This window comes from Sus scrofa, chromosome 5 (assembly GCF_000003025.6).
Source record: "Sus scrofa isolate TJ Tabasco breed Duroc chromosome 5, Sscrofa11.1, whole genome shotgun sequence".
Lineage (NCBI taxonomy): Eukaryota > Metazoa > Chordata > Mammalia > Artiodactyla > Suidae > Sus > Sus scrofa.
The window spans coordinates 3,713,974-3,738,205 of NC_010447.5; the positions used below are offsets into that span (position 1 = coordinate 3,713,974).

Here is a 24,232-nt window from a genome sequence, read left to right on the forward strand (position 1 = left end):
GCCGCCTTACTGATTCTCCGTCTAGAAGCTCTGTCCACTGATGTGAGTCGGGCGCAAAAAGCACTTGTGACAACACGGAAGACTAGAGGATGGGGAAGGAAAAAGCAAACCATAGTCTCGCAGAGCAGCAGCCACGCGATGCTGCCTTCGTGTTCGTAGCATTAACACCTGTGTGTTTCTTACAACAGAAACCAAAATAAAACTCTCCATTTCAGGTCCACAAAGGTTTGGAAGGAAACTAACCACAATGGATGAAGCAAGAAGGCACCAGGTGAACGGGGCCCACAACACAAGGGAAGAATAGAGACACCAAGTATTTCAATCAACCTTTTTTTTTTTTTGTCTTTTGTCTTTTTGTCTTTTTTTGTTGTTGTTGTTGTTGTTGTTGCTATTTCTTGGGCCGCTCCCGTGGCATATGGAGGTTCCCAGGCTAGGGGTTGAATCGGAGCTGTAGCCACCAGCCTACGCCAGAGGCACAGCAACGCAGGATCCGAGCCGCGTCTGCAACCTACACCACAGCTCACGGCAACGCCGGATCGTTAACCCACTGAGCAAGGGCAGGGACCGAACCCGCAACCTCATGGTTCCCAGTCGGATTCGTTAACCACTGCGCCACGACGGGAACTCCGAGACACCAAGTATTTCAGAACACCTCCACCCTGGGACTCGGGCAAGGGAAGCCTAGAGATTCCCTTACAGCTCCGGAAATACAACCATGCGTCACGGGCACAGACTCAAGAGTTCAAGAGTCACGCAAGACGGACGGGGTCAAACAAATTTCTGAGCAGATTCTCAAGCTGCGGCCAGGCGACCTGCCCCTGGAGCACAGCCCAAAGGCACATGCAGAGAGGAAGCTTATGGCCCTTCCGTGAGGCCGGTGCTGGCAGCTCCCTGTTGGCATCGGGAAGGCTGCTCTTGCCACGGGCACCAGGGACTGAGTGGCTCACCTGCTCCTCCCGAGAGGAGCAGGCACTGGATCTCCCTCCCAAGGTGACATTGGCTGCTGCAAAGCATGCATCGGATGGTACTTCCCATTCAATAAATGCTAGAGCTGGACCGCTCTTAATCCCACTCAGTCTCTCTGAGCCTTGGTTTTTTCATTTAGAAAAACGACACCATCTCTTCAGCCTTTTCCACCCAGGTGTCATGAGGCCCCAAAGAACGAAAGCAGACGAAAAGAACTTTGTAACAGGGAAAGGGCCCCGTGACCAAAGGGGGTGCCATCCAGCAAGTGGGCACCGCACTCAGTGCAATGATGTCACACGGACAAGCCAAGAGACCCGGCTGGGCGGAAAAGGCTTCCGATCAAACCTCAGCGCCATCGGGTTCGTGCGCAGAGATTCTAGGAAATGGGTGGACGTAACTCCGGGATTCGGGCTTGACCAAGCAAGGATGGTCCCTGTATGCTTCTGGTGTGAGTGTCACCATGGGGGACACCTGTCTTATCCATCAGCACCAAGAAGCACCAAGGCTGGGCCCATCGAAGTCTGATGAGTGGATGTGAGCAGCAAAAGCACAACGGACCTGAACCAAGGATGGGCCCGAGGGTCCTGGCGAGCCTGGATTTTCCAGCCTCCAGCATCTTCGATCTCAAGTGATTGCGAAAGTCTATTTGCAACTGCTTCCTGGAAAGCTCCCAAATGAGAAGCGCAAGCTACAGGGGAGGGAGCACAGGCCCAGCAGCTCACAGCACACAAGTCCAAACTCTACTCTGGACTCTGCGGCTCCAAAACCAGTGGCTTCTCCCTCAGGTGTGGCCAGCAGCACCTGCTTTGCACGGCTCATGCAAAAATTAGAGCTGTAATGCAAGCAGCTCACTGAGCACGATGCTGGGACAGAGCAGACACTAAACAAATCATCAGTCCCTTTTCCCTCGGGGTGAAGAATGAACTACTTTAGGCTCAATGATGCAAAAACCCCTCTGTTTTGTCTTTTGTTTTTTTGTTTTTAAAGCTCTGCAACAGCGGCATATGGAAGTTCCCAGGCCAGGGGTCAAATCGGAGCTATAGCTGCCGGCCAAAACCACAGCTCACAGCAACGCCGGATCCTTAATCTACTGAGCGAGGCCAGGAATCAAACTCACATCCTCATGGATACTAGTCGGGTTTGTTAACCACTGAGCCACAATGGGAACTTCCCAGACCCCCCTCTTAACTCATATCTTTAGTCTTAGAGCAGAGAAAGGGCCAAATATCCCTTCAGGCCCCAATCTGCAGAGAAGCGGGCCAATCCATCCAGACAACACAACGAAAATGACCAGGAGGGTGACAAAGACCTGCTACCTAATCATCCGATTCTCCAAAACTCGAACTAAAGTCAGCAGGTGCTAGCGAAGCCCCCCTCCACAAGGAGCAAGCTCCCGTCTGTTACACCCGGACCGAATCAGGGTTTGGCTGCAAGACGGTGACCTTGTGTTAGAGTCTTTGGGAGGAGGGAACAAAAAATCCCACAGGCAGTGCTTTCAGGTTCAGGCTTTTTGTTGGCACAGGGAAACAGGTAGGAGAAAGAGAGGCTACTCAAAGAATGAACCCCTCCACCACGTCGAGTGCTTGCTCAGAAGTCAGCAGTGCGCTTGGGAACCGCACACGGGAGGGACGCACCGCCGACGTCCCCTGAGCCCCAGCGCCTCCCCCGCAGCAGCACGTGGCCTCCCTCTGTAGGTCCTCGAGGGGCAATCGGATCCTGGCTTCTGCGAGTTCGTTCCCCAGCCCGTGAAGGGTTACTCCACTTTGTTCCTTGGAGATGCCCATCCCAGTGAGCAGCCAAAGGTAGTTCAACCCCCTGGTGTGTGCGCCCCAAGAAAGGCAGGCTTGGTCATTAAAAAGGTAAAGTGTTTTACGCTCTACCAACTTTCTCTTACCAAAAAAAAAAAAAAACATCATTCCAGTAATTTTCCAAGAGTGGATCACAGCAGCCTTCCACTCGTACCTGATGCAGGGGAGGAGGCATCGGAAGAAAACCCTGGCAAGACAGAAGCAGACTCGTTCACCAGGAAACCTGGGGTCCACTTGCCCTGCCGTCTTTTTATCCCCCCCTCACATTATGGCAATAACTGGCCCTCATCTAGTTGGCACAAACGCAGCTTCTAAGGGCAGACCACGGAGTTTTCAGAGATTTAATATTGACACCTTACGTGCATTTCAAAATATTGGGAAGAAAGGCTTATGAGGCTATTATCCGCACACGCAAGGCACAGAGATCAGTTCAGGTTTGTTTTTTCTGAAGAGCGCGATCCGTAAAAACGGCGGGGTATTGAGAGTGCTTAAGTGTCTATTCTGGGTTTCCAAATGTCTAGGCTTCGCTTTTCCTTTGAGAATTCTCTACATAAACAGTGTGCTTATATGCACCGACTCAGGACACACACTGACGGCTGAAAAGAAAGGGGACTCGCTCAAACACACGAGGGGCAAATACAGTGCAAAATGATGAAAATACGAACCCTGATAAACAGACAGACAGGCCATTTTCTGTTCCTCTGCGGTCATACAGACACAAACCTGCACCTCAAGCTGCTTTCTAAGCACCTCAGGGTTTCATGCTTTGGAAAGGGGACACATTTCAGATCCTGAACATGATATGCTATCTAAAGCCACACCTGTATGACACAGACGAAGGACTGGTCTTACCTTGTCTTGGTTCTCTTTATTCTTGTAACACAGGTTTCCGATCAGACGAATGAGATGAGACTTAAAGCCTTCAGCCACGTTAGTGATGTCGCCCTCTGCTTTTATGGAAGCACAGGGGCTGAAGATGCTAGTGGTATCACTGCCAGCTGCGTGAATCAGTCGCAAAAGATCTGTAACAGAAGAAGACACCTCCTTTTCCGTGGGAAAAAAAATTCAGCGTTCGGTCCCAGAAGCAAATCTAATTAATGGGTGGATTAAAAGAAACGCAAAGTAGAGTAACGAAAGCATTCTTTTTACGATTGGGAGGCTCTTCGGCTTTTGCTTTAGAATTTTCATGACCCTGGTTGGAGGACATAGGCCAAAATGATAACCCAACTTGGGTTTTTTGTTTGTTTGTTTGTTTGCTTGCTTTTTAGGGCCTCACCTGCAGCATATGGAGGTTCCCAGGCTAGGGGTTGAATCGGAGCTATAGCAGCCGGCCTACACCACAGCCATAGCAAGAGCACTATAGCAAGAGCAAGGCCGGATCCACTGGGCGAGGTCAGGGATGGAACCTGCATCCTCATGGATTCCAGCCGCGTTTGTTTTTGCTGTGCCACAATGGAAACTCCCCCAACGCGGACTTTCTATTTATCCACAAAGAAAAGTTAGCTAAAAGTTTTCCACCATCTTTCCTAGGAAAAGGTTTCCAATTCCAATTTCTCCACGAAGGAACTCACGTGACAACTACAGTCAGCTGTGTCTAAAATGCCTCCTATCTATCATGCAGCATATGACAGAAACCAACAAGCATGGGGCTTTTTTCCTCACTGTCCAGATGACCAGAAGGCAGTATGCGTTCTCCATCTATCTACTCTGGCTACACTCAGAAGAAATAGCTGAACGCTGCTACACTCGATGAAATGTTCCAGGCAGCCTGTGAAAGCAGACAACCTTCCAGAAGTCTTCTAAGTGTTTCCACATGATCTAATTTAACCCTCTGAACAAAGTTACTCAAGGCAGGTCACTTTCCCAGCTTTATAATGAAGAAACTGGGCTCAGAGGTTAGTTACTTGGCAGAGGTAGGCTAACAACCCATGTTTGCTCCAAAAGCATGCCTCTTCCACAATGATTCAGCCTCTCAGGTTTGTGAAGTCCTTTTTTTTTTTTCTTTTAATGGCCACGCCCGAGGCACATGGAAATTCCCAGGCCAGGGATTGAATCGAGCTCCAGCTGCAACCCATGCCACAGCTGCAGCAACACCAGATCCTTTAACCCACAGCATCTGGCGGGGGATCAAACATGCACCTGCACAGCGATCTGAGCAGCTGCAGTTGGATGCTTAACCCCCGATGCCACGTGGGATCTCCTGCAGTGTCTTATCTTAATGATCACTAAAAGCAGTGCATTTGTCATAAAACGCTGACGAAACTTCTTCTACAGCTCATTGCTCATTCATCGACCCATCTAGATACAGATTCATCTTTCTGAGCATATGGGTCTCCAGATTAAGTATAATTTTTTTTTTTAAGAAAAAAATAGCAAACAGTGAATAGCAGTCATAAGCATGACTATCCACAAGGAACAGGTTGTACATGTATTATTTTGCAAACAGCTTTTTAGCAAAGATGGTACCATCAAGCAATGGCTTCCTGTTTACAACAGTTTTCTTGTAAGAACTGAATACATAATTACTACGTGTAAGGCACTATTTATTCTTCACGTTCCATAGGGTAATTGGGAAAAATTTACTAACAAATACGGTCAAATTACAGTAATATAAAAATCGCCATCGGAGTTCCTGTTGTGGCGCAGTGGTTAACGAATCCGACTAGGAACCATGAGGTTGAGGGTTCGGTCCCTGGCCTTGCTCAGTGGGTTAAGGATCCGGTGTTGCCGTGAGCTGTGGTGTAGGTCGCAGACGCAGCTCAGATCCTGCGTTGCTGTGGCTCTGGTGTAGGCGGGTGGCTACAGCTCCGATTGGACCCCCAGCCTGGGAACCTCCAGATGCCGCAGGAGCGGCCCAAGAAAATGGCAAAAAGCCAAAAAAAATGCCATCATCATAGAAACCCCACCACAACCATCATCACTGCAACCGCTACAGATGGAACACCCTGTCCAGGGAGCTGTGTAATAGGCATGAATATCCCCATCTACTAACCAGGCATCATGGACAGCAGGTAAGCTGCCAAAGCCCGCGCTGTTACCCCAAAATGACGATTCCTTCCAAGAAAAAATGTTCCCCCCAAAATCTCAAAAAAGATACTAACACATTGAAAATCAAGGATCTGTGTTTGAACTTACACGACAGTACGACAGGTCAAAGATTTCTTCACTACAAATAATAACACGTGTGGTCTTTCACTCACCAATCACTCTTTCCAGCAAGCCAGGAAAAACCTGTAGATAGCCGAGCAGATCGGTATTAGCAGTCATTTCACAGAGGACATCAAGAAGCCTAATTGTAGCCAGTGCCTCCTAAGAAGACAAAAAAAACCAAAAAACAAAAAAACATGACTTTGAAAGCAAGCTACATGATTTAACAGTGAGAGATAACTGTAGAAGCATGAAACCTCATATAAATATTCAAGAAATAAAAAATACTCCAGAGACAGTGCTTGTCACACATCTAAAAAGAGACACACCATCGAGAAACAGAAGCATTAAATACTCACAGGAACAACCATTTTCACTAAGAAGCAGACATCTGCCAGGAAGAATGCAAGATTATGTGTCATTATGTGTCTTCTTGGAGCAAAGAGTCAGAAAAGTTCTTATTCAAGCAAAAATACCTTCCAACAGTGGAATAAATGTTCAAAATTACTAGCTATGTACATAACATTTATGCAAATATTTTCTTTTGAATGTGTTCCCAGCAAGCAAGTTCTACTTTAACGATACAAACACCCCATGAAATACATTAATTTCTTGTCCACAGGAATCCTGTAAAATGCTGTGGGTGAAATAACTCTGGCTGCGAGAACGTGCATTATTTCTGGGTAAATACAAACCTATAGGCAGTATCTTGGTAGGTTGGAAAAGACAGCATTTGAAAACGTTCGTTCACGTTAAGTACGAAATCAATTATTACCAAATAGACCACCAACCGTGTACGGCATGGCTTTAGGCTGCCGAGAAGTAAAATTGCATCTATTCTTTTATTTTTAGGGCGGCACCTGTGGCACACGGAAGTTTGGAGCTGTAGCTGCTGGCTGTGGCACCACCACCGCAACGCGCGATCCGAGCCGCATCTGCGAGCTGCACCACGGCTCACGGCCACACCAGATCCTTACCCCACTGAGCAGCGTCAGGGATTGAACCCGCATCCTCGTGGATATTAGTTGGGTTCGTTATCGCTGAGCCACAACGGGAACTCCATAAAATTTTAAAAGGCCATGTTTGCATTGATGATTTTTAACTTCCTTTTTTCTTTTCTTTTTTTTGTTTTTTTTCTAGGGCCGCTCCCATGGCATATGGAGGTTCCCATGCTAGGGTTCTAATCGGAGCTGTAGCCTCTGGCCTACACCAGAGCCACAGCAACGCGGGATCCGAGCTGCACCTGTGACCTACACCACAGCTCACGGCAACGCCAGATCCTTGATGCACTGAGCAAGGGCAGGGATCGAACCCGAGACCTCATGGTTCCTAGTTGGATTCGTTAACCACTGAGCCACGACGGGAACTCCTTAACTTCCTTTTTAAAGCGCACATTATGTGACAAAGTGCACTGGATGACATCAGCGTAGGTCAGAAGGATAAGAGGCTTCAAGAGAAAATACAAATTACTTCCTTTTAAAAATTCTAAATACGTATTTATTATTCTCCAATTAGGAGGTAATATTTTAATGGCGTATTCTGAAATCTGAGAGAGCAAGAAACACCCATTCTCTTTTGGCATCTTTAATTTTGTCCAATAGCTTTCACTTGCTGCTTTAAAGAGTTAGGGGAACTATTAGATTAGAAGTCTGAAATCAGTATGAACAGACGTGTTAATTACATGGTGAACAGACTCAAGCAAGTCCGTGAACTTGGCACGGCGTGGGCATCCGCTCGCGTTAACTGGGGAGCCGCCCGGATTATCATCACCTTCAGATGCCACTTCCCTGTCAAGAAACGGCTGACCGGCTGTGAGATCTGGGGCAGAACATACTGGATCACCCTGGACACCCTGTCATACCAGAGAGCAAGGCTGCTGTCAGAGCCGCCTCGGATCACGTCAGAAGGAATCAGAAACAACCTGAAGAGGCTCCCCCCGCCAGCAACAGCACACCGGGCACGAGGAAGAATTACTGCTCAAGCGGAGGGAAAACAAACCAAGTGGCTCATAAGCCATGACTTCATATAATGATTGAAGCGAAACTCAACAACTCATCGTCCTCGGACGAAGCCGAAAAATCAGCTCAAGACGCTGAAGGCTGATTATCGAAGAGGGGAAATCAAGTATTTATTCCGCTTTTCTTTTTTTATTTGTACTTTTTTTTTTTTTTTGGTCTTTTGTCTTTTTAGGGCTGCACCCGTGGCATATGGAGGTTCCCAGGCTAGGGGTCCAATCAGAGCTGTAGCTGCCGGCCTACACCACAGCCACAGCAACACCAGATCCAAGCCGAGTCTGTGACCTACACCACAGCTCACAGCAACACTGGATCCTTAACCCACGGAGCGAGGCCAGGGATCAAACCCGCAACCTCACGGTTCCTAGTCGGATTCGTTAACCACTGCGCCACGACAGGAACTCCCATTATTCTGCTTTTCTTCAAGATGTACCTTGTATAACCAAGTCGTTGATGAGGAAAAGTTTCTCTTCATAAAATAGTCCAGCTAAAAAACATGGAAAGTGAATGACAGAGTCCAAACACCACCACTGCACAACCCCAAAGAATTAATGGATCTGGGCAGTAATCATTAACAGCTGCTAACTTTACAAAAAACAGCCAGACAGTACATGCCTCTGGATGAAAGTACTTATCACCAACAATGAAATATACTAAAAAGAAAAAAAAAACAAAAAAACAAAAACTAATCCAACTCTGAACAAGCCTCTGGAAGGAACCATCATTCACAGAAACGCAAGGGAAAAAAAAGAGCACGTAAAACCCCACCACGGAGAGACACTCAGCAAAAACCAAACTGCAGGAAACTCCATGGGTGAAACGATTCAGTTCAACAGACAACGACAGAGGAGGGACAAAAGGTTGGGAGGGGGAAGAGGAAAGGGAACCTATTTAAAGCAACCAGGAGGAGTTCCCATCGTGGCACAGCAGAAACAAATCCGACTAGGAACCATGAGGTTGCGGGTTCAATCCCTGGCCTCACCCAGAGGGTTAAGGATCCAACATCCCAGATGCAGCTCGGATCTGGCATTGCTCTGGCTGTGGTGTAGGCCAGCAGCAACAGCTCCGATTGGACCCCTAGCCTGAGAACCTCCATAGGCCACGAGTTCGGCCCTAAAAAGACCAAAAAAAAAAAAAAGCAACCAGGAGTTCCCTGGTGGCCTAGCCATTGAGGATCTGGCATTGTCACTGCTATGGTGCCGGCTGGATCCCTGGCCGGGCAACTTCCACATGCCACAGTTGTGGCTTCAAAAAAAAAAAAAAAACAGGACACAGCAAGCAACAGAATTGCAATATATGGCCATTTCCTTGCATCCTGATTCAAAGAAATCAACTTAAAAAAAAAAAACTCTTAGGCAATGGAGAATATTTGAATACTGTTTATTTGGTATTCAATTTTTATCGCTGGTTTTTTTCAGATGTGCTAATTATAATTCACTTACATATGAAGACTCCTCATCTCTTACAGACACATAAAATACTGACTGATGAAATACATGGGCGCTCTGTTTGAATCCAGAGCAACCAGCCTGAGAATGAGTGGGTTGTGGATGAAACGAGAATGTAAACGAAGCAGTTAAATGATGAAGCAGGTGATGGGGTTTCAAGACACGTTTTCTCTTAGTCTACATTTGAAATGTCTCATGATCAAAAGACCAAAATAAAATTAGGGGGGTGGGGAGTTCCCTTGTGGGACAGGGGGTTAAGGATCTCACTAGATGTCGCTGCTATGGCTCGGGTTGCTGCTGCAAAGCAGGTTCAATCTCTGGACCAGGAACTTCCACAGGCCGTGGGCGCGACCCAAAAATTAAAAAAAAAAAAAAAAAAAAAAAAGTTTTTTAATAAAAAAAACAGGGGGTTAGAAGAGATGCTCTAAGTTTCCTTCCAGCTCTAAATTCTGTATCATCTCAAATAAACCCCAAGGAAAATTAATCCATCCTCACATAACACATCTCTACTTTTAATCATCAGAATTCTTTTATTAACGAAGTGTCTCTATAATGAGCAGCTGGAAACGAATAATGAAATAACAGCCAGGAAAAATGACTCTCTTCAAAAATAAGAGCACTCAGCGAGATATGCTTTCAGTGTTTCTAAGTATTATAAAACTATAGTCATTACACCAGGCACTCGCAGGGGAAAAAAAAGATGCAGGCAAATTACAGGAGCAAGATTTTGAAGTGGGTAAAAGAGAAGAACGAAGATTAGTCTACTGTCTAGATCAGCAGTTTGGGTTCCCTTTGCCATTCCGTGTCTCTGAGCTATTTTACAGCATTGTCAGTGGCAGAAAACTGACAATAAAAGGCAAATGATTCTTGTCAACAGAAATGCAGATGATTTCTGTCTGGCTGGAATGCAATTACTGCCGTGTGCACAGACCAGTTTCTGCATCGCTGTCAGTGCATTTCAGCATTCCTTTCTCGCACAGGAATTCTTCTCAGGGGAATTCTTTACCAGTGGACAGTATCTCCTTTATCGCATGTAAGCATGCACCTCTTTGAGTTCTTACCAGCTGTTAATATCCTACTGGTTTCCTCTGTAAAAGGTTAGAAATCCAGACATGGGTCCAAAATTATATTAAGAATTCAACACACGATTTGGGCGGCATTAAGCTTAGCAGAAAGGATGAGATTATTCACTAGGTGATAATGATACAATAATCACCAGATAACATTTAGGGGACATTAGCTATGTACCAATTAGTATCCTAAATGATTACATTAAAACAGAAGTCATTTGGAGTTTTCGTCATGGCTCAGTGGGTCACGAACCCGACTAGCATCCATGAGGACGCGGGTTTGACCCCTGGCCTCGCTCAGTGGGTTAAGGATCTGGCGTTGTCGTGGGCTGTGGTGTTGGGCGCAGACTCAGCTTAGAACCACTGCATTGCTGTGGTTCTGGCGTAGGCCGGAGGCTACAGCTCTGATTCGACCCCTAGCCTGGGAACCTCCATATGCCGCTGGTGCAGCCCGAAAAGACAAAAAGACAAATAAAAAAATAATTTAAAAAAAATAAAACAGAATTCATTTTATAGGTAAAGAAACTGGGGCACAGAGAGGGTAAGTAAAATTCAAGATCTCACATCAGTGAGAGGAGAAATCCAGGTTCAAACCCAATCTCTCACTAAAGATTATAGAATCCTGGAGAGTTAAAAAACAAATAATGCACTTTTTTACTCAAAAATCAATTCCAGATTAATTAAAAACGCAAAGTACTGAAAGAACTAGACTATCAGGTGTGTATTTCCACAATCTAAGTGGAGATGATTTTACTAAATATGTAAAAAAAACTCAGAAGGGGAGTTCCCTTCGTGGCTCAGCAGTTAGCGATACCAACTAGGATTCATGAGGATGCCGGTTCGATCCCTGGCCTCACTCAGCGGGTTAAGGATCTGGCATTACCCTGAGCTGTGGTGCAGATTGCAGATGAGGCTCAGATCCCATGTTGCTGTGCCTGTGGCTATGGCAGGCAGGTGCGGCTCCACTTCAACCCCTAGCCTGGGAAGTTCCATGTGCCTCGGGTGTGGCACAACATAAAGCTAAACTGACTCTTAAATCTTAAAAATTAAGCATGCTGGAACTGACAAAAATATACCCCAAACTGGAAACAAGAGTTACTATGAGAACCTTAGACTCATTGTATAAAGAAACACAAATAAAATCTCAGAATTTTTTGGTCTTTTTGTCTTTGCAGGGCCACACCTGTGGCATATGGAGGTTCCCAGGCTAGGGGTCCAATCAGAGCTGCAGCTGCCGGCCGACACCACAGCCACAGCAACGTGGGATCTGAGACGCATCTGCGACCTACAGCTCACAGCAACGCCAGATCCCTCGTTGCTGTGGCTGTGATGTCGGCCGGCAGCGGCAGCTCATGGCAATGCTGGATCCTTAACCCACTGAGCAAGGCCAGGGATGGAACCCACGTCCTCATGGATGCTAGTCAGGTTTGCTAACCACTGCGCCATGACGGGAACTCCAAAATCTCAGAATTTTAAAGCCAAACAATTTTATAAATTACAAAATAGATGCTATAAAACACCTATTTTCATTCTGATTTTTAGGTTCTAGCGTCGCAAGAACTTTACTGGACATCCTGCCCTAAAACTATCACCGATGGGTAAAGGCAGCAGTTTGCTTGTAAACCAGCTGGAAGAGGCAAGAGTGGAAAACCCTGATGAGTGGCATTTGCTGCTTCCCATGGAACAAATACTTCCACCCTGGCTGATTCCAAGCTACCAGGAGCTGAACAACCAGCTCACAAATTTCTGAATATTCAATCACTGACCCTCAGAGGCTGGTAGGAACGAGCTCCAATACGTCACTGGGTTTATGGCAGCCTACTGGCAAACACACCATCAATTCCTAAAAACGACTACGGCTTTTTTATATGAAAAGATCACATGTATACATTTATCAGCACGAGTCATGAATGTGTAGATAGCGAATGTTCAAAAACTGAACATTTGGGCGTTTCCATTAAAAAACTATCTACAATTTTCTATCTATTACCATATAATCATTCTTCCTCCCTTTAAAGAAAAAACTGAAAAATGTAACTTCTCCTGGAGTTCCTGTCGTGGCGCAGTGAAAAGGAACCCAACGAGGAACCATGAGGTTGGGGGTTTGATCCCTGGCCTCGCTCAGTGGGTTAAGGATCCGGCATTGTCATGGGCTGTGGTGTAGGCTGCAGATGTGGCTCGGATCTGCTGTGGCTGTGGCTGTGGCTGTGGTGTAGGCCGGCAGCTGTAGCTCCGATTGGACCCCTAGCTTGGGAACCTCCATGTGCCATGTGTGCGGCCCTAAAAAAAGCAAAAAAAAAAAAAAAAAAAAAAAAAAAATATATATATATATATATATATATAACTTCTCCCACACATAAAAAGTGACATATGATAACTTCTTACAACATTAAAATCATCTACACCATAAGTGCCTTGAAAAAATTTAAAACTGGTGATGTAACAGGTTCATTTTCTCTGTCTCCTGGAGAGTTCACTTTTAAAGCACAGCTCACTGCTCCTCCTGCTGGAAACAGACACAAATCTATCTCCAGGAAAGAAAGCAGCCTGGGAGGAAGACTCTTCCTCTACCGAGATATGAGAGTTAAAATACTGACCTGTCCGTGAGAGACCTACCACGGCCTGTACGACCCAGCACAGAAAACCAATAGCCAAGAAACCTTGAAAGAAGTATTTTCCTGGAGTTCCTGTTGTGGTGCAGCGGAAACGAATCTACCTAGGATCCATGAGGTTGCAGGTTCGATCCCTGGCCTCGCTCAGCCGGTTAAGGATCCAGCGTTGCCGTGAGCGGTGGTGTGAGTCGCAGATGCGGCTCAGATCTGGTGTTGCTGTGGCTGTGGGGCAGGCCGGCAGCTGCAGCTCTGATTCGAGCCCTAGCCTGGGAACTTCCATATGCTGTGGGTGTGGCCCTAAAAACCAAAAAAAGAAGTATTTTCCCAAAGAAGGAAATCCACTTCCACAGTAGAGCAGCGTAATCGTGGCCCACGATCACACAGGGCGCCCCGGGAAGTGCTGCGGCCCAGGGTGCGTGCTCCCCACCTTCCCTTGGCGGTGGGGTACAGCCAGTGGGCCTGCCAAGGGTGAGCCTGCCCCCCACCCCCACCTATCTGCCCAAGTGACTCCCTCTCCTCCTGGATCCCACAGCAACGAGATAACCTCTCTTATGTTTCTGAACTTCCTGAAATCAGCACTGCTGAGCTACAACACATACGCCCTAAACAACATCCCTCTAGCGTGTAGAGCCGTGTCGGCGTACACAGCTACCCAAAACACGGTGGACACCCGAAACACCACCCCCTCCCCTCGACAATCAATCCCAGCCCTCCACTTCCAGCCTGGGTGACACCCGATCCGATCCGCTTTGTGATCCAGAGGTTCTGGCCGCTGTGGCCTTTCACAGCCATGGAATCAGTACAGTCTCAGGCCATGTCCACTCCGCGTTTGCAAATCATCTCTCCGTGGTTACGTCAGAAGGACATTCTGGGAGTTCCCGTCGTGGCTCAGTGAACGGATCGGACTCGTATCCATGAGGATGCAAGTTCCATCCCTGGCCTTGCTCAGCGGGTCGGAGATTCGGCGTTGCCATGAGCTGTGCTGTAGGTCACATCCGAGGCTCGGATCCTGCGATGCTGCGGCTGTGGTGTAGGCCGGCAGCCATAGCTTCGACTCAACCCCTAGCCTGAGAACTTCCATGTGCCACAGGCGCGGCCCTAAAAAAAAAGTACATTCCTCTTTTATTATTATTATTATTACTATTATTTTAGAGCCACATGTGTGGCATATGGAAGCTCCCGGCCAGGGACTGAATGTGAGCCACAGCTGCAGCAACACCTTTAACCCACAGCGCCAGGCCACGGATCAAATCTGAGCCTCCACAGTGACCTGAGCCACTGCAGTCAGGGTCTTAACCCACTGTGCCATAGCAGGAATTCCAAGGTACAGTCTTTTTTTTTTAACTGCTGAGTAGTATTTGAGAGAAAGAACAATTCTACCTTTAAGACAGAAGGGAGGGAAGGAATAGACAAAAATAAAAAGAATTCCCAAGATAAACAGGAGAGAAACAGAATTACTGTACGCTAGTGTCCATGCTCTTAGCAAGGAAAAGACCCTAGGGGTTCTAGAGCAGGCACGGGGAGAATTTCTAAATGTACGAAGACAAAACTACAAAGACACTTTTTGTAACTCTTCTAAAATAAGGATATGGAGTTCCCTTGCGGCCTAGGAGGTTAAGGACCCAGCATTGCCACTGCAGCAGCTCCAGTCACGGCTGTGGCTTGGGAACTTCCACACGCCTCAGGCACAGCCAGAAAAAAGTAATAAATTAAAACTAAATTCAATTCAGAGTTCCCGTTGTGGCTCAGTGGTAAGGAACCTGACTAGTATCCGTGAGGATGTAGGTTCGGTCCCTGGCCTTGCTCAGTGGGTTAAGGATCTGGCGTTGCTGCAAGCTGTGGTGTAGGTCACAGATTCAGCTTGGATCTGGCGTGGCTGTAGCTGTAGGTTGGCATCTGCAGCTCTGATTCGACCCCTAGCCTGGGAACTTCCATACGCCAAGGGTGTGGCCCTAGTTAAAAATAAATAAATAAGGATACTGCCTTAGCTTGGGCTGCTATAACTAAATACTACAGGCTGGGCGGCTTATAAAAACAGCATCTCTATCGCACGGCTCTGGAGGCTGAAGGCCAAGACGAGGTGGCGGCATGGGACCGCTGACCTGGCTGCGTCCTCACGGGCTGGAAGGGGAAAGGAGTCACCCCCGGGGGCTCTGCCCTCATAAACTGATCGCCTCCCAGAGGCCCCACCTCCGAACCCCATCACCTGAGTCACCAGGTGTCCGACGAGGATGTCTGGAGACGGGGCGCCCCCACCAGCGATCCGTCCAAAGCAGAGCCATCACCTCGGTAACAGGTTTAAAAGCTTTCTTCACGTCACGGGTTCTCCCTCTCAGCCAAGACCACGAAGCCCGTGCTTACCTCGTCGCCGGTAGGCTGCTCAGCCGTCAGGTGTAGCACAGCCCTGCACTGGTCCACAAAAGCGCTTGCCACCAACTCGGCGTGGCTCAGGAACACAGGGACGTCGTCCTTGGTCAGGGGCTCCTCTCCCGCTATTTTGGCTATCGTGAGGTCCAAGAGGGCAACCCTGGACGACACCAAGGATGTGTGCGTGAGTATGGGATGCACTGGACGACGCCAGACATACCCAGAGACCACCGTCAGAGAGGCTTTGATGTTTAAACCCCTTCTGTATAATGCCCAGCTAGGGAAAACATACTTTTTTTTTTTTTTTGAATACAGTTAATTTCATCGATTACCTATTTTTCAAATCTTGATTTCTTTGGTGTGACTTGGCAACAGAAACAAGCATCTTTGGGGTCCATTTCTTTTTTTTTTTTTTTTTTTTTTTTGGTCTTTTGTCTTTTTGGTTGTTGTTGTTGTTATTGTTGCTATTTCTTGGGCCGCTCCCGCGGCATATGGAGGTTCCCAGGCTAGGGGTCCAATCGGAGCTGTAGCCACCGGCCTACGCCAGAGCCACAGCAACGCGGGACCCGAGCCGCGTCTGCAACCTACACCACAGCTCACGGCAACGCCGGATCGTTAACCCACGGAGCAAGGGCAGGGACCGAACCCGCAACCTCATGGTTCCTAGTCGGATTCGTTAACCACTGCGCCACGACGGGAACTCCGGGGTCCATTTCTTTGAGCCCTGGAACATGGCACATTTCAGAAATCCCTCCAATTACGCTGTCTAATGCCTCTACTATAACGGCGTGAAGTGAGGTGGGCTGGCATTTAGTCCCCATTTACTGCTGAGCTAAGGGTTTTACACACGGTTGCTCTCTTCATCTACACGAAAAGTGCCCAGGGGGCTGTCACTCCAAAGAGGATGAGGAGGAATGAGGGCCAAGGCAGGTCATACCTGGGGGAAAGGACCCCAAAGCAGGCAGGTCTTGAATGAATGAGGGCAGATCCCGAGGCAGCCAGGGCCGAAGGTGGGCTCCAGGCGGTGGGAGCAAGGCGGCCCAGCTGCCCCGGGAAGGCCCTGGGGGCCAGAGATGGACCACCTGCTGAAGGAGGTGTGGGAGCCGGCCCTAAAATGAAGTAGATTTCCCACCTTCTTTTCTTCCTGCAAACCCTCCACGGCTCAGCAGAGGCACCTCTACCCATTACTAGGTGATGTTATAAGATGGGAGGTCTAGGGAGTTCCCATCGTGGCTCAGTGGTTAACGAACCCGACTAGCATCCATGAGGCTGCGGGTTCGATCCCTGGCCTCGCTCCGTGGGTGAAGGATCTGGCATTGCCGGGAGCTGTGGTGTAGGTCGCAGACGTGGCTCAGATCCCACGTTGCTGTGGCTCTGGCGTGGGCCAGCGGCTGCAGCTCCGATTAGACCCCTAGCCTGGGAACCTCCATATGTCGCAGGTGCAGCCCTAAAAAAAAAAGTAGGAAATCTGTTTTTTCGAAATCACTTATTTTGACTGTGGATTACATCTGCCATCCCTATTTCTCCACCGGAGCGCACAGGGGTGCTGAAAAGCACTGCACAGTCAGGGAAAACCGAGCATCGTGTGGGCTGTCTCTCTCCTCCCAGTTGTGAGGGGACCGCACCACGTACTCGACAGAATACACAGTTTCTAACAAACGCCATTCGCCACTGACACGGGCACTCGGAGGCGAAGGTCGCAAAAGCAGAAAGACCCGGTCAACGAGGCCGGACACTACCGGTCTCAAATTATCACAACCTCGGCTTCGCTTCCTTTAACCCAGAAAGCACCCCCAGGCTCACCAGACACAGTCCTCAACTCAGAATCAATCCGTAATTTTCCCTCTCCACCACTGGCTGCCGTCAGCACTCCACTTCACTTCGGAGCGTTTACTCATGGACATTGACATTTAAGCAGGACACACTCTGTCCTCGGAACTATGATTCCTGTTTGATTAAAAAACTGACAGAGGAGTTCCGGTGGTGGCGCAGCGGAAATGAATCCAACGAGGACCCATGAGGTCGCGGGTTTGATCCCTGGCCTCGCTCAGTGGGTTAAGGATCTGGTGTTTGCTGTGGCTGTGGTGTAGGCGGACAGCGAGAGCTCCGATTGGAACCCTAGCCTGGGACCCTTCATATGCCACGGGCGCAGCCCTAAAAATCAGAAAAAAAAAAAAAAAAAAAAAACTGACAGCCATGCACACGCAAAGGATTTTAAAGTTATGTTTAAATTGATGCCTTCTAGAATTTCAGAAGCCACGCTGGCACTATCCTGAAATGAGTAAGTTATTCATGAGAAGACTGGAGGGTGGGAAATGAGGAGAGAGTGAGTTTTACGAACATCCTAGGGCAGGAGGAAACATTCCATAAGTCTGGAAATAAAATATCTGTAATTCACATTCAAGGGCAAACATCTCCAACACATGTTGAATTTATATCTGGACAACGCCACGTGTTTAATGTGTCGCATGGCATGTCTCAAGGCCAAGAGTCTTATTAACCTGAACAACAGGCTGACCAAGATACAGGCAGACAGCTGCTGCTAAATTAATCTCATGAGTCCCTTAGTAAATTGCAGACGCAAGAAGTTCTGGGTGTTACAGGGAAAGTGGTCACTGACTTTGGCATCAGACAAAGCTCAAATGGCACGTCGGCTACGTGGGTAACCCAGGCCAAATACCTCTTTCACAGGCTCTTTTTGAGGATTCAGTGACAACGGCTGTACACTGCCTTCCGAACAGAACAGGAGAAAGTCCTGGATGCAAGGATCAAGGTCACGAGAGGAGGAGCAGTGACAGTGGCAGAAACAGCAACGCACATCTTCTGAGGGAGAATTACAAGCCAGGCACTGACAGCTTTGTGTCTATTTCCATTAATAATCGCAACGATTTCATGGTGTGCCTACCATTATTCGTCTCCTTTTACCCAAAGTAAAACGCTACAATTAGCCTCTGCTCTTAATTACTATGCTACGCCGATTAGAAACCTGAAAACGACACAAGCTGTTTTTCCAAGAGCAGCTAGTTTAATTGAATATTGCTCCAATGCACCGGGAAAGGGGACCAGAAAATTGAATAAACACAGGCTCTCACAGCTGCCCTGTGAATTGACTTTGACCCTGAATCCAAAATATCTTCACCAAATACATCACCTGCCCAAAGAAACTACAGGGTGAAGGTGCCAACCAACAAGTGACAACGCAAAGAACCAGCCCAAGAGCCTCAAAACTCAAAGGTGCCCCTCCCCCCAATAGCAGGGTGGGGGGACCTTTCACCACCGCCCCCAGGGGACCAGCAGCAGGGGCTTAGTGAACACAGCATCTGTGTTACCGGCTGAGCCCCCAGCCAGCCGGACACGAACTCCGTAGGTTGGGGCCACAGCCGGGCATCCTCAGGGGGTTCTGATGTGGGTTCCCAACTGGAAGTACCACAATGCCACCCCCCACCCTGCAGTCACCAGCGAGGTCCCTCACCCAGACCACAGACCACGGGCCACAGACCACGGCCCAAGTCTGGAGTTCTCACGGGATGGCAAGGGCGGAAGTCAATTCATGACGCAGCCTGATGAGAAAAAGTCACCTCCAACCCATCAACCTGCCCACCTACAACTCTGAACACGGAGTCACCCACTACTGCCCGGAACGAGTCAAGAGGGGACCCAGGACGCTCTACTTCAAGGCAGAGCTGGGGGACCTGCCAAGACCCCCTCCCACATCAGTAGTAAACTCGGGGCCACCATCTAGCCGGTCCAGTCCATCACCTGAGAAAGCCTGGAGCTCCCAGGTCACGCCTCGGCCCCAGAATTCTCTCTGATTCCCAGACGGCTCTGCGAGTGGTGAGGTGACACCTCCCGGGCCTGGCTTAGCCTGTGTCACCATCGAACGGAGCCTGTGTCTCGCTTCTCTGTTCTGTGCCATTTTCACCACGGAACACAAGCTCCAAGAAGGCAGGGACTGGAGTTCCTGTCGTGGCTCAGCAGTAATGAACCCAACTAGCATCCATGAGGATGCGGGTTCGATCCCCGGCCTGGATCAGCGGGTTCAGGATCTGGCATTGCCATGAGCTGTGGGGTAGGTCACAGATGCAGCTCGGATCCCGTGTTGCTGTGGCTGTGGTGTAGGCCAGCGGCTACAGCTCCAATTAGACCCTCCCCTGGGAATTTCCATATGTCAGAGGTGCAGCCCTAAAAAGACAAAAATATAAATAAATTAAAAAATAAAAACAGAGGGCAGGGATCTTTGTCAGGGGTTCCAAGTAGGCAAATACCAACAAATATTTGTTGAATGAAGGCCACACTGCCGAAGAAGCCCGACCCTGCCCTCTGCCCGTGTCCCCTCTCCCTGCCCTCCTCCAAGCAGCTCTCATTCCAACCAAGCTGGCCCTCTCTGTGCTCCCCAAACACCTGACTCTTCCACCGCCGCTCGCCCTGCACTGGTCCCCCGACTGCAAAGTGTCTACACTCCCTCTCCACACGCGCCTGGCAACACCACCTCCCCCACAGGCTCCTGTTATGCTGCCACTTCCGTGGAGCCTCTGCCGACGCCAGAGGCCACGAGGGGCCCCCCACTCCCCTCTCCACGTCCCCAAGCACAGTATTTGTTCCTCTCCTGTGGCAGCTGCCAAACATGTTCCGTGTGACAATCAATGCCCCTAACGCCCCAGCGGGCTTCTCTAGTGAAGTCCCCAGAAAGGCTAGGATGCTTCAGGGGAAACACCGGGTCTAATGGACTCTGAAGGACAAGGGACGGCGCCCCGGCCGGAGCAAGGAACCGAAACCCACGCACTGAGGCAAAGCACATCAAAGCCAAACGGCTAGAGCTGAAACCAGAGGCTGGGTGTCTGTCCCCACGCCTTTTCCTCTGTGTAAAGCACTCATCCTTCTGCAGGCAGGCCCCTCTCCCTTCGTCCTAAGTGGCCCAATACAGCACACATGTGCGGGTAGAACTGCTTCCCCACGGGCCTGTGTGCAATTGAGAGGACACAACAAATGAAAGCACCATCTTGAGCCAGAATATTTGGGGTGATGGTTCTGGAAAACGAACTCTGCTGCAGCTGGCAGTCGGGCTGAGGCTGTCACTACATGGGAACTGTGAGCCACAAAGACCGGCCTTCAGTGAGACCTAAGTCCCCAGGAGACCAGGGCCTCAGAGCGCCATTCGTGCCCCGAGCCAGCACTTGCTGGGGGATCGCGACGCCCAGAACCCCGGGCCTGGCATGACATCGACGGCGGAGAAACGCCCCGGCCAGCAGACACGAGGAGAAGTAACCAGGCGGACGAGAGAGAACGATTCTCCGCTTAAGGCACTGGGCCCGCATGTCCTCCGCGGTGCCCTGGCGAAGAGCTTCCGTTTTTCCATACTCGGCAAATGTCACCTCACCCTGATCAGCTGCGCGGGGCTCGGGGTGGCAGTCCTCAGCCCAGACTCGGAGCCAGGCTGCCTGGATCAAGTCCCGCCTCTGGCACCTCCTAGCTGTGTGCCCTCGGGCAAGCACATGGCCGCGCAGTCTCAGGGCACGTGTCTGTGACGCGGAGGCAGTAAGGGCACCCGGCTGCTGGGGCGATGTGATGGCTGAGTTAATATCGGCAAGGTGACGAGGACAGCGCCTGGCGTGCGGGACAGAAGCTGGCCACGGGTTCGTTCCAGTGTAAATGTTTCTGCGGATGACATACCCACGTTAAAGGAATTCATGACCACGGCCCAGAACGTGGCATGAAGGTGACCCTGGCTCTTAGGTGACATCATTCAGAGTGAGGATGGGGCGGCTGCACGTTAAATTCTGCCGCCCCACACAGCCTCAGAGAAAATAAGCCTTTTGAAAAGAGCAAGGGCTCATCCTAGGATCCCACCTTCATCTCTCGTCGTGCCTGAGAGGATGGCAACTTCGTGTCTGGTGTCAAAGGGAAGCAGTCCTACCTTCCATCCCGGGAACAGGCTTGCTGGCCTCCTTGGGGTCTGGACCTCTTGGCCTTGGGCACAAACAGAAGGCACCGGGGCACAGCTCTGCTGCCCCCCCAAATGTCAAGGACAGCAATTGCTTTTGAGTGACCTCGCTGACTCCAGCATGGTAACAGTCTGTCACCGACAGGACACAATGATGCGACGAAAAAGCAGCATCCCTTTCTCCAACAGGAATGGGTTTGGCAACTGAGGTGTTCTCAGCATTCAGCACACCGCAGACACTCGAGGCGACAAGTTCAGTTCAAGGTAGAGGGCCCGTCCGCCTCTCCTCCAGACCAGAGAACACTTGTCACAGACCGCGGGTGTCCCAGAACCCACTCCCCAGAGCAGGGCCTTTGGAGGAAGGAAGGAAGTGACCGTGAGAGCAGATCTGGGGTCTGGTGTTCTGAGCATACAGTATAAAGGTGCTGAGAGCCCCAAGATAAATAAGCCCAGAATTTGAACCCCCCGCCACCTGCCAAAAGAAAGTTAATTAATGAAAGAAGCTGCAGGCGAACAAATCGCCTAGCAACGGCACGCCTGACTTCAGGGTTCCCCAGGCTTTTCGGATCATCAAGAAAATTTTCATCACAGGCCTCCACCATGTGCAATTTATGGACACCCTAGAGCTGTCACACCAGGGTAAATATTCATCAAGGTCAACTGCCTCCCCCTTTCTTTAGACACCCCGCAGATCTAAGACGCTGTTCCGATACATGATAAGTTCTTGCCGTCCTCACAGGCTCGGCCTGCACGCCCCGCCCTGCAGGCTAGAGCTGGGGCCCCAGGGGAGCCCCTAGAAAAGGATGGCTGCCACCAAACAAAGGACAGGAGCCCCGAGAAAGGGCAGCAGCACGGCTGAGCGATGCGGAGGCTCCCTGCACTAGAGACTCGGGCAGGGGCTGGGGTCCCCGCTTGGTCCCCGTCCTCCCCCTCGGCCCTGGCAGCTCCTTGCAGGCACCTTCCCAGGGCGTCGGTGTCCCAGAGACTTCCGCCTCACTATGTGACACCCCTGCCCCAGGACACGGAGGAAGCCAGGAAGCAGGGCGATGTCGGGCTGAGCTGCGGCCACAGGGACGCCCAGCGCTGCCACCGGGAAATCAACAGCCCCTGCAACGAGTGTCACCAGAACCGGCTGGGCCGCGCCGCAGCAAACCGGCGCCTCCTGGGGACCTGAGCCAGACGACTGATGCCTAAAGTATCAACGGGGACATCATCACAAAGACATGTTTCGGTGAGTGGTTGGCACTCGAGGCTTCTGTCCCAATCCTGTCCTCACACTGATTCTGGTGGGTGTGAAGGACACAGACGCACTAGACTGGAGCTTCTGTCCTTGAAGACGACACATTCCGGCGGAAAAGCGAGTGACTGATAAACGGGCAGGTGAGGATGCAAAGAACTGCTCCTGAGAAAGCCAGGGGAGCCGACGGACAGCAGGCGCCAGGTGCAAGGGGCTCCACAGCAGGAGGGCACTGTCGCCAGAAGGAGCAGTGACAGTCGGGCCACTTCAGGCAGAGAGAAGGACACGTGCAAAAGCACAAAGCCACAGGGAGGCCTGGGAAAGGAGAGGCACTCTGGCGGCGACAGCATGGTGACGGGGGCAGAAGCAGCTGGAAACGGAGCTACGTTTAAAAGGGCCTCGGACACCAGACCGCGGGATTTAACTGCATCCTGTAACAGGTGACACAGCCCACTAACATGGCAGGACAGGATCCGGGCTGGCGGTACAGCAGCAGGTAACAGAGGAAAAGGGAACACAAAAATTACAACAAGCTGGAGTGCCCGTCGGGGCTCGGAGGGAACAAAACCAACTAGGATCCATGAGGACGCAGGTTCCATCCCTGGCCTCGCTCAGTGGGTTAAGGATCCAGCATTGCCGTGAGCTGTGGTGTAGGTCGCAGATGCAGCTCGGATCCTGCGTTGCTGTGGCTGTGGTGTAGGCTGGCAGCTACAGCTCGGATTAGACCCCAGCCTGGGAACTTCCATATGCTGCAGGTGTAGCCCTAAAAGGCAAAAAAATAAATAAATAAAAAATAAAAAATAAATAAAGGAGGGGGAGGAGGGGCCATCTGAGCAAGAACTGCGTACGGCGTGGGGAAGAGGAGCTACAACCTTTCCTGTAAATGACGATGGAAAATGTTCAGTCTGTCACCCTCGTTAGGAAACGGGTCAACAGGTGACCAGGGAGCGCTGGAGAGGCACACGGAAAACACGGGCTTGGATAGGAAAGGACACTCAAACCGCGTCCTCCCCGCATTCAGATGTTCCTCACGGCCAAGCGATTCGCCAATTCATAGCCCTGTTCTTCTCGTTACTTATTTTAGGTCAAAAACCTACAAACGAGGAGTTCCCGCTGTGGTGCAGCAGGTGAGGGATCCAGTGCTGAAGGGTCAAGCCCCGGCCTGGCGCCATGGGTAAAGGATGCAGCACTGCCCCACCTGCGGCTCCAATTCCATCTCGGGCCCAGGAACTTCCATATGTCACGGGTGCAGCCACAAAAAGACCGACAAGTAATTCTTTCTCTGCAACAGAAGTAAGCACGTGACAGGGGTGCCAAGGGACGCGAGATGCATAAACATAGCATTTAAACTGACTTGAGGAGTTCCCGTCGTGGTGCAGTGGTTAACGAATCCGACTAGGAACCATGAGGTTGCGGGTTCGGTCCCTGCCCTTGCTCAGTGGGTTAATGATCCAGCGTTGCCGTGAGCTGTGGTGTAGGTTGCAGACGCGGCTCGGATCCCGCGTTGCTGGGGCTCTGGCGTAGGCCGGTGGCTACAGCTCCGATTGGACCCCTAGCCTGGGAACCTCCATATGCCGCGGGAGCGGCCCAAGAAATAGCAACAACAACAACAAAAGACAAA

General features: G+C 50.1%; 1 protein-coding gene across 3 annotated transcripts in view; it reads right to left on the reverse strand.

Moving 5' to 3' along the window:
• The window catches only part of ATXN10 (ataxin 10), a 160,411-nt gene that overhangs the window by 76,180 nt on the left and 59,999 nt on the right, over positions 1-24,232 (reverse strand). For all 3 annotated transcript variants that reach the window (XM_013997462.2, XM_021091386.1, XM_013997463.2), the window contains 3 exons: positions 15,428-15,593; positions 5,975-6,083; positions 3,627-3,796 (listed from right to left, as the gene is read on the reverse strand). In XM_013997462.2, the coding sequence (XP_013852916.2) occupies positions 3,627-3,796; positions 5,975-6,083; positions 15,428-15,593 (445 nt within the window). The remainder of the gene's footprint in view (positions 1-3,626; positions 3,797-5,974; positions 6,084-15,427; positions 15,594-24,232) is intronic.